The sequence below is a fragment of the Balaenoptera physalus genome (assembly GCF_965194825.1).
Source record: "Balaenoptera physalus genome assembly, chromosome: 17".
Classification (NCBI taxonomy): Eukaryota; Metazoa; Chordata; class Mammalia; order Artiodactyla; family Balaenopteridae; genus Balaenoptera; species Balaenoptera physalus.
In genome coordinates, this window is record NC_138895.1 from 77,098,434 (window position 1) to 77,113,429 (window position 14,996).

Consider the following 14,996-nt stretch of genomic DNA (forward strand, 5'->3'; position numbering starts at 1 on the left):
TTTATTCCACAGGGAAAATAAAAAATTGAGATTTATCAAAAACCAGCAAAAGTATGAGGTAAACTCTATGGCTGAATCATCTACCGTGTGCTGCTGTTGAATTCTGAATGTTATTTAATGTTACTTTTAAAAAAACCTTTGAGTCACTGTGAACATTTAATACAGTACATTAGGAATGAAGAGGCCTTTTTTGTGCTAAAAGTTTCAAGTTAACTAATTTTTATTTTGGAATTCATCATAAGAGAATCAGCACACATAAAGACAGAACAATGTGATGTTATTTTTATATTTTTAAACTGAAGGTTTGAGCTTTCCCTACCATCATTGATGCTCATTATAAAATATTGGAAAGTGTAGAAGAACAGAAAAGAGAAAGTACTTTTTTTGCCATATAGAGATAAATGTACATGTTGATATTTTTTGCTAGACAAATTTATTTTCTATACTTATAATTCTAGTGAACATAGTACTACTCTTTTACATTTTCCTACATTATAAATCGTTTGTAAGCATTACATTTAAAGTCTATATAATATTCCATTCAGTGGATATACCATTGTTAGTATAGTTATAGACAGTCTTCAGTTTTCTTAATCATATGGTTTCTACCTTTTGTTATTATAAATGTTTTGTGTATATAGTTCCAGAATTGGAATTATTTGGTCAAAAAGGAGGGATATGTTTAAGGCACTTGATACATGTTACCAAATTATTTCCCAAGACAGCACAATTTATATCCTAAATTATATAATTTATATTTCCACTGGGAGTGTATCAAACTATTTCATTAGGTCTTGAGAACAATCATTAAAAAGAAAAGACAAAGAATAAAGCAAACTTTGTTGGTCAGTAGTTTAAAAATATGGATCCATATTTATTTATGGTTGTAATAGTAAGCAGTATTTCAGTTAATACTTTGTATAAACAAATGTAAGAATTTTCTTTTGATATGAAGGCTCTTTTTATTTTTGAGGTATCCATCACGAATTGAAAAAATTGACTACGAGGAGGGCAAGATGTTGGTCCATTTTGAGCGCTGGAGTCATCGTTATGATGAGTGGATTTACTGGGATAGCAATAGATTGAGACCCCTTGAGAGACCTGCATTAAGAAAAGAAGGGCTAAAAGACGAGGAAGACTTCTTTGTAAGTAGCAAGCTTTTCTGTTTGCCAGATATGTAATGATGTATTTTTAAAAGGAATTCTGTTAAATTTTACAAAAGCTTGTTTTTTGTTAAGGAAATGCTTATTTATTATACATGGTATTGATCTTAAAAGTTGTTTAAAATAGGATTTTAAAGCCGGAGAAGAAGTTCTGGCTCGTTGGACAGACTGTCGCTATTACCCTGCCAAGATTGAGGCGATTAACAAAGAAGGTATGTGTTTGGAATGATCTGAGAATTAAAATGGGATTTATAGTAAAATTTAACTATATTTCTAATTTTAATTAATGTATGAAATTGTTACATATAGCTGTTGCTTCTCTTTGTTTTACACTTAACCTAATGAATCTTCTAATAATACTCTTTTTTAGGAGCATTCAATATGTTACATAGTGTATAGAATAAGATGATACATAATATACTGCCTAAATAGACTGTTTAAATTAGTAGAGGTAAATAGTTGCTTAAAATGTTTCAGCTTTCGGTTGACAGGCTTATATTATATGCATTTTATTTCTACTTCTCTGTTTCCAGTTTGTTGACTAAGTTATTTTATGAAGATCTCAACCTGAGTGCTAAAGATATAGGAAAATTCAAATCAGTTCAACTTGGAAGTGAAACACAGTACAATTTTGTGAGGAAAGAGTATGGAACTTTTCAATTTGAGGATTTCCTTTATTGCATTTTTCTCCCTGCTCTTTTTTTCTTGATTTCTGTAGATAATTGAGAATTAGTTTTTCTAACAGCCTTTTGTGGTATCTAATATTACTACTGATCAAAAGTTACTGAACTTATCAGAAATGTTGAAAGTACCACAGAAATCAGGTGTGTTAGTGTGGCATAAAACGAGAGAATCTGTTGGACAGATAATGAATTTTAAAAATTGTAGACCGATTAATTTAGAAAGGCATTAAATTATTATTGGAAATATACTTAAATATTTTATTTTTTAAATTTCTTGTTTAAAATCTCATTTAAAACAGTCGTGAAATACTTGTAAGTATATTTTCCAAAATACATTGGTTTTCTATTAGTTATTTCTTAAACTCGACCACTTATTCATTCTTTTTACTAAAGAAACACATTGAGGGAATTCCCAGGTGGTCCAGTGGTTAGGACTCAACGCTTTCACTGCTGAGGGCCTGGGTTCAATCCCTGGTTGGGGAACTAAGATCCCACAAGCCACATGGCATGGCCGAAAAAAAAAAAAAAAGAGAAAAAACACATTGAGTGACAACTTCTTTGCAAGAAGGGCATTTAACCTAAGTAAGGGGATACTTACTTTAAACTGTATCTTGAAAGCCAGACAAGTTATCTAGAAAAGGACGGATGAAAAGGTTTTTCTGTCAGAAGAAATGGTGTATGCAAAAGAATAGTAGAGACGCATGCCATTTTTAAGGAACTGCAAATCTTTGATGTGACTGGAATGAAGGATTCCTTTAAAGGTTGTAGAATAGCAGAAGAGGTGGGAGAGAGAAGCAAGGATTGGCATATGAAGTATCTTGTAGTCTTCCTAAAGAATTTGAATTTTACTTGGAGGTGATGGGGGAACCATGGAAGGGATTTAAGCTGAGAATTTAAACTAACAAAAAACTTGAGAAAAATTGAGGTAAGAGAAGATAGAAGAGGAAAATATTTAAAAAGACATATATTAAGAAATGTTAGGTGTAAAAAAGTAAATCATAGTTGTCTAGCTAGAAATGATAATGCAACTTTACAAAAGCCAAGGTCCAATTTATTGGTTTACCTAATTGAAATAACAAATATGGCTATGAGTTTATTACTGGTCACCTGAGGGACATCTCAGTTATTAAGTTTGCAGGTTACTTCTTTTCTAGTGGGGCCTTTAAATCACTGTTCACTTAAACTTCTGGAGAGCTGTGTTATGGAGCTCTTATTCCCATGTCTTAACTCACACTGGCTCCCCAAGTGTCTAGTCCAGAGCCCAGCACAGAGTAGGCAGTCAGTAACAATTTTTGGAAGGAAAAGAAGTAATGAATCAGTTTCATAGGATAATAGGATCTACCCAAAATGGAACAAAGCAAAGCAAAATTAAACAATGCTGTCTCTTTTCATTAGGAGAGATTTCTTTAAATGTGTGAGCTTTGGGACCTTTCTTCCATGCTTAAAGCTTCTTTTACAAGTATATGCATACACACATACAACATACACAAAAACAAACCACCCTCATTTTTTGTCCTATCCTGTTTGTCCATGGGCATGTTATATAGAAATATAAGCTTACGTCAGTGGAAGAGTGATGTTACTGATTGCAGCCTCTGCCATTTCAGGAGTAGTTTTGAGTAAGCCCTTAGTGAAATATTGGCAGATATAACTTGTTTTTTAAAAATTTCCATGGGAAGTATTAATTTGGTCATTTTTCTGTAGGTCCCACATGGTGGATGAGCCTCCCCCGCCGCCTGCCACTATCCCCCTGACCCCCCCCCCAAAAAAAAGAAAGAAAAAGGAAACCCTCAAAGAGTTTTCTGTTCACTACAAAAGCTAAACAAAACTAACAAATGTGAACATTTAGGTATATGTAATATGTCTTAGAGAAGTTGAAGAGAATGGACAGATCAGTGTAGATTGGAGTGGTCAGGGAAGTTTTCATAGTATGGGTGGGATTTGAAGAGCTGATCCTTGAAGAGTGGGCTGGAGTTAGGAAGGAGGATGGCATCACAGCAGCCGAAGCAGCGTGAGCAACGGCAGGGAGGGATGAACGCACGGTCTGCGTAGTGAAGAGCCTGCTGTTGTCTGCAGCGCCCCGTGAAGAAGGAGGAGGACAGGGGCAAGAATGTTGGGGTGTAAGGGGTTCATGCGGTTTGGCATTCTCACAGTCTTCCCAGATTCTTTACTTTCTTGCTATTCAGCTCATCAGTTGTTTTCATAACTTGGGTTTAGATCTTTATATCTGTGATTTGTACATTATGCTGATTATAGAAAGATATGAAATCAGTGGTGTTATTCAAATTACAAAGAAAAGAAAAATCTTTGTACGTAGATTTATTGGCTTTGGCGCCAATTGTTTATACCTCTTTAGTAAAGGTCCAAGTATCTGTTTACTTGAAGTGGCACTCTGCCCTCATTTGTATAGGAAATGATAGAAAAACATTGGAATTTCCATAAGTATAAAATCTACGTAACTGATATGTTTTCTGATAGTACTGATAGTACAGTAAAAGACTTGAAAGCATGGAGTCTGTAACAAAAAGTGAATATGCTTTGAAATAGCCATATAAACAGAATGTTGAGTCCTAAAAGCAGAATGGTTCAGTGGGAGAGAGAGGGGAATCAGGGTTTTCAGTTCATGGCTGTGCTGCTGCTTGGCTGTCATTGGATGCAGCATTTCGCCTCCCTGGAAGTCAGTGTTCTTATAGGCACAGGAAGACTGCTGTGCAGACGATACGTATATTTTCTAGCTGAAAAGCCTGTGAATCTATAGTTCTTGTTTGCCAGTTAATTAATATTGCAAAGGAATAATCCTTTCCTGAGAAAATGATTTTTTCCCTATAGCAGATCTTTCTCTCCATTATTTAGAAGCTTTCAAAGAGAGCAAATGATGATTCTTAGAAATATTATACATTTTTGTAAGTAATGATTTTATTTTCTTCAGGTATAACATACCTGATATGTTATTTAACATATATTTAAATTGTTATAAATTTTAAGATCCTCCAGTAAAAATCAAAATTACATGCAACTAACTTATCAAGATTTAATTTGTGTACTTTATAAGGGAAAGCAAAGTTATTTTTACAGGGAAAGAGACAATAAACTCAGAAAACTTGGTGGGGTCCTTAGCAGGGGTGTGTGTTTGCAGTTACTGCAATCATAGGGTGTTTATTTCTGTCAGGGCATTGCTTGTTCTATATCATGTGTTGCTGTAAGGTTGAATTATATTTTCTAATGATGCTGACTCGCTCCTATTTCAGGAACTTTCACAGTTCAGTTTTATGATGGAGTTATTCGTTGTTTAAAGAGAATGCACATTAAAGCCATGCCCGAGGATGCTAAGGGGCAGGTAAGAGTGTTCAGCATTCCTAGCTACCCACAGGGATGTTTTCTTGAATGGTGACTGATCAAAATATATATATATACAGACATATATATATTTTAAAGTGAACTAATTGTAGGATTATGTGCTGATAGCCCCAAATAGCAGCAAGAAAGAGAAGCTTAGAATGTAAAATTATACACTTGATTTTTGCTTCTTTGGTTTTAGACCTGCTAAAGTTATAGGTCACTAGTTTCTGTTCCAGGTGAAATCCCAGCATCCACTAAGCTGGTGTTGTCCTATCGACCCAGCTGGATCGTGTAACCAGTCTATGGGAAGTGAGGTAAGTGCCTTTTTTTAATTTTGTTTTGTTTTTCCTGGTATATAGTATCATTTAGAAAGTTAATTTTTAATATAAAATTTTATATTGAGTTTCTTATCTTCTTCTTTTCTTCTATAAATCATAGTCGTTAATCTTCTTTCAAAAGGCGCTTACCTGACACTCTGTAGGCTGTTTCAGGTAGGGCTTTCTGAGTTATATGATGTAAGCAGTGTATTACATGCTTTGTCACTGCTCAAAGCAAGAATGAACGGTAAGCATTTGAAGGAGAATCTGGGATGAAGTTAAAACCATAATTCCATTATGGTTGAATATGTTTCCTGAAATACTGGAAAGAAAAGGTGCGGTAGAAATTTAAAATATTTTCTTTTATGTTCTGCTGTTATTTGGGATTTTCAGCACCTGGACCTACAATTAATTTTAAGAAATTGAAAGTGATCTATAAAAATGTCTAATATGGAATTATGTTACATATTTGTTGCATACCATGCAGTAAAAAATGTCATCCTGAACTGTGTTGAAGTCACATGGTCAGTTTCAGTCAAGTGTATATATTTAGTAGTCTAGAACGTAGACTATCACAGTTAAAAAAATTATTTTTGATGTTTTCTGAGAAGTGTGTGAGTGTTTTAAGTGACGTGGTTTTCAAAAATTTAATTTTGAAATCATCAGCTAGCAGAGTTTTTTTTTCCCCCAATTAATGTGGAATGCCGGTTAAAATGGAAATGCTTTTGGTCATGAAATTGCTTTGTGTCTTCCTACTTGTATGTATAAATAAAATGTTCTCTTAAGCATTCAGTGGTGTGATTCCTTGGTTACTGCATGGAAAGATTGATTTAAACATTGGGAAGTTAGTACCTGTTTAATTAAAATTCTCAATTTTTTTTTTTTTTTGCTTTAAAACTATTATTTTGTCATTTTAGTCATTCGAATGTTTATGAGATGGCACTAACATTGAAACTTTATTTTTTCCAAAGAGACATTGAGCCAGTTTGGTTTGTGGTAAAATAATAAGTTGTAAAAATTAATTTTTTGGATGTATTGGATGTTTATTTTTAGTAAGTATTCTAGTCACACCATGATGTATTTAACATTAAAATCAATGTCAAATACAAACTCCTAGAAGAAAATATTAGTAGTATATTTCCTTTAATTTTACATATTCTTCATAATTTTTAATTATGAGCACATTCAAAACATTTGTAGAATTGTTTTTTATAAAATGTTCTTATTTTTTGAATATCTTAATAGATCAGGTGTTGTTTGGGCCGTACTAAGAGAATCCAACTTTGCATATTATCATCTAAATTTTGAGTCCTTTGAGAATTCCTTTATAAAACTATACAGTAAAATTTCTTTTATTAAACCAGCAAAGGATAAGGAATCAAATAAATGCACTGTGGAAATGTTCTTCTTTAAACTTTCTGTGGCTTTTTCTCACCTATTTTTCTTCTTGAGAGTGTGCTGATATAAAATTTACACTGTAACTCACTAGTGTTAAAGATTGGCTCATAAGATCCTTTACCATTTTTAGAACATTTTTTGTATACATTGTTTTATTGGATTCTTACAGCAAATCCTTTGACATAGGTATAGCTGATATTTCTATTTCACAGTTGAGGAATTCAGAATTTAGAGAATGACTTACCTAAAATTTCATTCAACCATAGTGTGCAGAGTGACTGAACTCATATCTGATTTCATTATAGTGTTCATTATAGTGCAGTGCTCTGTGTTATCTACAGGAAACTTTGAAACATATCTTTAGTTCTCATTCATGGAAGGATCACACCAGTTATTTATTTATTTAAAAGATTTTTTTGATGTGGACCATTTTTTTTTAAAATTTTATTTATTTATTTATTTATGGCTGTGTTGGGTCTTCGTTTCTGTGCGAGGGCTTTCTCCAGTTGTGGCAAGTGGGGGCCACTCTTCATCACGGTGCGCGGGCCTCTCACTATCGCGGCCTCTCTTGTTGCGGAGCACAGGCTCCAGACGCGCAGGCTCAGTAGTTGTGGTTTACGGGCCTAGTTGCTCTGTGGTATGTGGGATCTTCCCAGACCAGGGCTCGAACCTGTGTCCCCTGCATTGGCAGGCAGATTCTCAACCACTGCACCACCAGGGAAGCCCCGATGTGGACCATTTTTAAAGTCTTTATTGAATTTGTTACAATATTGCCTTTGTTTCATGTTTTGGTTTTTTGGCCCCGAGGCATGTGGGATCTTAGCTCCTGACCAGGGATCGAACCCACACCCCCTGCCTTGGAAGGCGAAGGCTTAACCACTGGACTGCCAGGGTTCCTACAGGAGTTATTTTTGATAGTGAATCTTTCCAATTAAAAAATGGAAGAACAAAATAATGGGAGAATTATTTAATCATGCAACTGCAGTGATTCCCATGATTAACAAGTCATGTGATCAAGAACTGTTTTATCTAATTTCACTTTTAAAGAGTACAGCATGAATCTCTTTCTTCTAGTTTTCTCTTTATTGGAGAGAGGAAACAACTGGGCATGGAATTTATCCCCGGCATCTTTTAGCATTTCTCTTAACAACTTAAAATTTTCCTTGCAATGTGGAACCCAGAATTAAATGCCCTGTTCTTAATAAGACTGCAAACATATGATCTCTGCTGAATTATCACTTTCCTTTGTTTGCCTGTTGTACTTACTCTTGTTTTTCTTTCTGCTTTGTTGATGACACTCTATAGGTTGTTTTCATTGGTGTTGCTTTTTTCCTTCTACTTAAATGTTAGTCTCAAGGCTCAACTTAGCCATGATACTTAAGTCACCCAGATGGCTCCTTGACCTTAAACCCCTCTTTCCTATTAGTGTACACTTTGCCACCCCTTTGTTTAATGGTTTTCCTTTTGCTTGGAGTGTCCATTTCTTTTTCTTTGCCTTTTTCCCTAGCAAATTCCTACTTTAGAGTTCAAATCATTTATCATTTTCCCTGAAGCCTTTCACTAGTCTTTCTCTTCAGGCAAAATTTTGTTGTTCTCCTGTAATATTTTGTTTATTCTCTACTGTCTCTCCTGTCACATTGTCTTATAGTTAATTTTATTTGCTTGTCAGTTCCTTATGGGCAGGACTAAAAAAGGAGGTGGTTCTAAGTAAAACTTGGATTGGACAGTACTGGTGCATCTGGTGTTCTTAGTTTTTACAAACTAGAGATATAAAATTTCATTTCACAACTTTGTCATAATTCATATTCTAATAAGACACGCATGGGGGACGTAGTTTAAAATACGGGGAAAGCTGGATATTGGGTGTCCTCCAGGCAGGAGCAAAGATGTGGTCACTCCAGGCCAGTGGGTTCCTGGGGTTTTCATCTAGCATCTTTTATTAGCTTAGCATGTTTCCTGGCATATATAATAGGGTATCCAATAGAAAATTGGTGAATGAATGTGTTAGGTGCAATCGCATGATGTTTTCAGTTCGTTTCAGTCATGGGGGAGAGAGAGACAGATTTTGTATGTTTGCTTTTAATGGCTTATTGTCTTTACCATATATTTTCAAGACTGAGGAGCCATCAACTTGAATTGCTTAGTGGCCTGTGTTTGTTAATGTAACCCATGAATTAAATGCATTTGATGTTGTGGAATTGTTTTTAGTTGCTTGGACTAAGAATTTAATGTATTACGCATTTTGGTTGAGTCTGAATCAGTGGTCTATTTGATAGCTTAGTGGCATCAGTCATCAGTTGAAGATTAACTCTGTAGAGATATTATAAATATTTGTTTTAAAAAAGTCTTTTTGATTGTGAAAATTTAAATGTTAGTACCACTTCTTTACATCTTTCCATAATTATTACAATAAGTGTTTTTAGTTAAAAGTAAAACAGTAAAAATTGTTTAGCCACAAACTAAAAAAATTAACACAGGAAATATAAATATTTGCATCTCAGAAGAATGGTAACTAATACAGATTCAGGAAATTGTAGAGGGAGGGAAATTAAACTGGAGTCTGACAGTGTGTACTTTACCTTGGTCAAGTCAAGTAGCTCTTTTTTTTTTTTTTTTTTGCTAGTAATATTAAGCTATTGTGATAAATAGGTATCCAAACTTTAAAAGCTTTAAAAAATAAAATCATACTTTGATTTCTATGAAATTGACCTTACCTTGAGTGATACATTCTTCCTAATAAGGAATAGTAATTTGCTCAATGGTAATACAGTCGTCCCTCATTATCTGCAGGAGATTGGTTCCAGGACCCTCATGGATACCAAAGTCTGTAGATGCTCAAGTCCCTTTTATAAAATAGCACAATATTGCATATAACCTATTCACATGCTCCCAAATCATCTCTAGATTCCTTACAATAGCTAATACAAGGTAAAAGCTATGTAAATAGTTGTAAATACAGTGTAAATGCTATGTAAATAGTTGCCAGAGCATGGCAAATTCACGTTTTGCTTTTTGGAACTTTCTGGAATTTATTTTCCCAACTATTTTTGATCCACAGTTGGTTGAATACACGCCTGCAGAACCCAAGGATAGGGTGGGCTGACTGTACGTTTCTTTTAATCTTTGCAGAATTACAACATAAGCTTTTTTTCTTATTACTTTTATGATCTGTTGCATTATAGAGAAGAAACATAATTCAACGTTTAAACCCTAAAGTTACCAAGGTAGAATGTCATGTAATATTCCACATTTGTCATAGGTTTTCTTATATTTTAGATTTAATTCCATCAAAAGAGTATTTGATATTGAATATTTTCCCATTTTATGTAAGATCATATAACCGATTAGATTATTAAATTTGATAATCTACCGTGTTGATGATCTACCTTGTAAATGTAGTTAATTTGATTTTTATGTTTGTGTGCATGTGAGTGAAAGTAGCTTTGAAAATGTGATACATGTTTTTATTCATTAGTATAATTAAATTTTAATTAATTTTTAATGCTTCACATGTTTTGTGTTTTTCCTTTGGAGGATTGGATAGCTTTAGTCAAAGCAGCTGCTGCAGCTGCAGCCAAGAATAAAACAGGGAACAAACCTCGGACTAGCGCTAACAGCAATAAAGATAAAGAGAAAGATGAGAGAAAATGGTTTAAAGTACCTTCAAAAAAGGAAGAAACTTCAGCTTCTATAGCCACACCAGAAGTTGAGAAGAAGGAAGATCTGCCCACATCTAGTGAAACATTTGGTACAAAATATGTTCTTACATTCATTCCCTATGGCAGTGGTAAACTCACATAGTGAATAAGTCAAATCCTTTGGCTGCCTGTAATTTGAACATGTAGTGAAATTATTAGGATTTTTTTCCTAGCATAATATGATGGTTAAGTTTTTTAGCATCTTACAGATCTGAAGATTAATGGCCTAATATGGGTGCTTGATAATGGTTACCCTCAGTATTCTTGAATAGAAATGCATTGAGAATTTGATTTGTAACTTCTACCAAGTAGGTTTTGGGATTTCTTTTGTGTGGGGTTTTTTGTTTGTTTGTTTTCTTTTCTTTAAAATGCTTCTGCATGCATTTCAATATATAATACAGTAAAAGCAGTAAGTCATTCCTTTCCTAAAGCATAACTGCTTAGTAGTTTTTTTATTTCTAATATATTGGTCTAGAGAGATTTGTGTTTTTTAAAGTTCTTTGTCAAGCACTAGATTAAAAAAATTAGGTGCAAAGCTTTTGTATTATTTTGCTATTTAAAAAATATTCATGTGTTTTAACTTTGGATTCTAGATAAACTCTCATATATATATTCTATTAAAAGTAGGACTTCATGTAGAGAACGTTCCAAAGATGGTCTTTCCACAGCCAGAGAGCACATTATCAAACAAGAGGAAAAATAATCAAGGCAACTCATTTCAGGCAAAGAGAGCTCGACTTAACAAGATTACTGGTAAACTACAATGATTCTTTTTCGGGGGGAATGGAGGGTTTGATTTTATAGTAGTTTGTTTTAAATAAAGGAAAATGTATCTGTTGGTTTAGTGTAGCTAACTGGTTAATAAGAAAGACAGTTGCTTTGTTTCTTCAAGGTCATCCCTTTCAACACCGCGGGCTTTTTCTGTTGGAAATGTGAAAAGTATCACATATTTTCTACCTACCTCACAGGGATGTTGTGAGGATCCATAGGATCAAATGTTACAAAATGCCATAGTTTTAAAATCACCTGGGTGGCAGGAGTAGTTTCTCTAAGAATTGAATTATACGCTTTTGTCAACTTGTGGTGACATAATGTCTGAGGTTCTAAATATTACACATTCTTACTCTTGACTGGTCTCATTAAGGATGGTACCATATATGGTTGGAAAGATGAATACTGAATTAAATTCAGCTCCCAAATTTGTTATGCCCAATGTAAAAGTACTTCTATACATTTTTAAAATTTCTGTTCTTACCTTCAGGTTGGTCTCTAGAATTTGGGCTTATTTCTCTATGCCTTGTTGTAATTAGGAAGTAGAATACTAGAATGATGAAAAGCACTGGAAATTCTAGCCTGGTTAGTGTTTACAGAAGAAGGGGCCAGTCATACTAAGACCCACAGTTCCATTCAGCCTAATGATTCTAATGTTTAAAAGAAATTGTGAATATATTTAATTTTTCTGCGTATATGTTATAAAAGGGGAGGTAAAATATTTTAATTAATATTCAGTCATATGCTCTTATTTTAAGGACAAATGATTTTTTGTGCCTTTGGCCTAATAAAGCTATGTAAATCTTTGTTGACATTCTTCTAAATAACTTGAAAAAGCTTGGTTTCATTGTCAGACCCAAGAATAAATATAAATTAAACATTTTGACCATTTTCTAAAGAGTGTAAACCCACTGAAAGATGACTTTGCAGCTGAGGGTTCTTTAGAGCCACTGTTTTATTACAGTATTCATCTAAGTAATTATAATTGGTTTCAACAAGTGAGAATATTTAGTCTTTCCATTGTTAATATTATTTTTGTGCCTTTCTCTGATAAAGGATATATTTGGCCCGAGGACAGGAAATATTTCAGATCAATTTACCCATTCCCATTCCACCTTTTCCATAGAAACTATTAGCTTTTGAGAAAGCCAAAATGTTATCCTAGTGATTATTATGATGGCAACTTGAGACTTCCGTTTTGACTTAGAATAATGGAACTCCGAGCTCTGTACTGTGGAATAGTACTTCTAACTGCCGTGATACCAAGATTGAAACAGCCTTATTGGGGGAGCCAAGATCAAGGAAGATGGAAGTGACACTGACGCTACAACTGCCAGTTTCCCAGCATCATGGTTTTTCCTACAATCTGGATAATCTGATTTTAGTTTCAGTCAGTATACTCTTACATGTGTCTTACTGAGAAGTTCAAGCTCACCATTTAAAGAAGTAAGAAAACAGCTCAGTCCACAATGATGCAGTATTTCCGCTTGGCCTTGAAAAGACAGTAGTGGGGGGAAAACCATTTTACCATGTACCTCAAGGAAGTTCTAATACTGGTTGCTTTAGTAACACCCTGTGCCTTCTGTGGAGGGACTTTGTCTTCACTTCCTCTTGGGAATCTCAAATCAACAAGTAATAGTTGGGGCAACAGTGGAAAGGCATAAGATTTTACGAATGTGAAACTGTTATGATCTTTTCCCTTTATTTACTCAGAAGATGTATGTTGGTTTTTTTAATAGTTCATCTCTGCATCTATTTCTGATTTCATGTTACAACTATATCATGCAAAAAGATACCAGATATTTTAAGATTGTCTTTTATGATTGAAACTCAGGCTTGCCTCTGTACAGTAAATTTCATCTGTGGACCATAAAAAGAGATGAGAACTAATATGAAATAGCAATTTTGTTATGGAATTATGGTATATTTTAAATTTCTCAAGCTCACTTATATCTGTCTTTTTGTCCCTTTACTACTAAGAGGAATAGGCTGGCAACGTGGCCGCATCTCAGCCTGCTCTGATGTATTACCCCCCCACGCACACCATTTTATTTATTTTTTAAATAGTTCTAACAGGAAATAAGTGGACCAGCCGCTGGATAAACTTAATTCATGTATTTATTCACTCTCTTTCTGTTTCTTCCTCATATATACACCCTACAGAGATTCCAAACATGATTTCTCTACAGAGAATGGAATAGGATGGCTTTCTTCAAAATTTTCTAATAAGTAGACACTGAAATTATTGTTGCATAGTATATATATGTTCTTCCAGAATCTTATTTTTCATTGTCATGTACCTTATTGATAATTATATACTTTATGCATACTGATTTAGAACAAACAATTTTACAAAGATAATAAAGTTTATACTTTGGGACAAAGTTGCAAGCAAACTGTAAGCAAATTTGAGTAGATTTTAAAGTACGGGTTGTCAGAGAGTAAAAGAAGAAACAGCAGTTGGTGCATGGTCTGTTTGTAATAGTTCTAGGAGTTCCTAGACGTTCAACCCGTTTAGATATGTTTGTACAGCTTAAGGAATTTAAAAAACAATTAAAAAACCCCAGAGATTTGAATTGGCCAGTAATAAGTTATTGATTATAATATCCAGGATATTTGGTTCTTAATCTAAGCAAGAATATTGTGTTTTGGAATCGCTGGATGAAAAGTAGACCATGAATTTAACCACTTTGCTCTTTCTATCTTCCCCATTACCGGATGCTCTGGCCTCTGTTCTGTTTATTCCTATCGGCAGTGAGAGACTAACTCTATTTTATAACTGAAGTAGAGTATTGAGAAATTATCACTTTGTGGGTGGGACTTACAAAAATTTATATTCTACTTCTACCTGGTATTTAAATAATTTCTTGAAACTGCATAACACATTCTGTTAAAATGTTTATAGATATCTTATTTGGATGAGAACTTGTTAGTAATATATTGGTAAGTAATATATTGATAATACATATTTGCAAATAACAAATTAATTTCATTTGCATTTATTTCCCTCCAATTAATTCTTGAAGGTTGTGATCTATTTCATCTATTGATGTGATTTAAAAGTATTTCCACCACCTATATGAAAGGAAACGAAAAACGTAAAGTGTATTTAGTAGATAGAATAGCAAATATTTGTCCTCTTTGAGTACCCCTTCGAAGTAGGGCCTCTACTCAGTTCCCTTCAAAGGAAGAACCTAATTTCCTAATAATTTTTCTTTTTATTTTTAGTAGTATTTAACCTAAAAAATATTAGCTAGAGAAGAAAAACCTAGTGAATGCAGCTTTAAATGTTAAAGAAATATTCTGTGCTACATCTTGTTTAGTCATCTAAAAATGTGTTCAAAAGTTATATTAATATAGTTAGGATTGAATTTATGATTTATAAACTATTTTTGTAAAATTACTTACACATTGGGTCTTTTTTCCTCCATTTAAACCTACACTTCATACTGTGTGGGACTTGAGCAGTATGGATTATCTCAAACTGCACCAAATAGCAGTTTTAATACCAATCATTGCTGTAACAAAATCATTGTTTTATTCTCAGCCTTTGCTGTTTTGAATTACAATTCTGAGTGATAGATATTCAACTTTATTATCTAATAATGGAAAGGTGCCTTTTGCCTG

The 14,996-nt window shown here is 33.7% G+C and overlaps 1 protein-coding gene across 18 annotated transcripts in view; it reads left to right on the forward strand.

Moving 5' to 3' along the window:
* Positions 1–14,996, forward strand: part of PHF20L1 (PHD finger protein 20 like 1) — a gene marked incomplete at its 3' end in the record, with an annotated part of 76,570 nt that overhangs the window by 15,998 nt on the left and 45,576 nt on the right. For 7 of the 18 annotated variants that reach the window (XM_082433813.1, XM_082433817.1, XM_082433818.1 and 4 more), the window contains 6 exons: positions 974–1,145; positions 1,291–1,375; positions 5,095–5,183; positions 5,410–5,499; positions 10,435–10,648; positions 11,223–11,351. In XM_082433813.1, coding sequence (XP_082289939.1) covers positions 974–1,145; positions 1,291–1,375; positions 5,095–5,183; positions 5,410–5,499; positions 10,435–10,648; positions 11,223–11,351 — 779 coding nt within the window. Of the gene's footprint in view, positions 1–973; positions 1,146–1,290; positions 1,376–5,094; positions 5,184–5,409; positions 5,500–10,434; positions 10,649–11,222; positions 11,352–14,996 lie in introns of those variants that run through there. The other 11 variants (XM_082433815.1, XM_082433822.1, XM_082433823.1 and 8 more) reach the window with 6 other exon arrangements.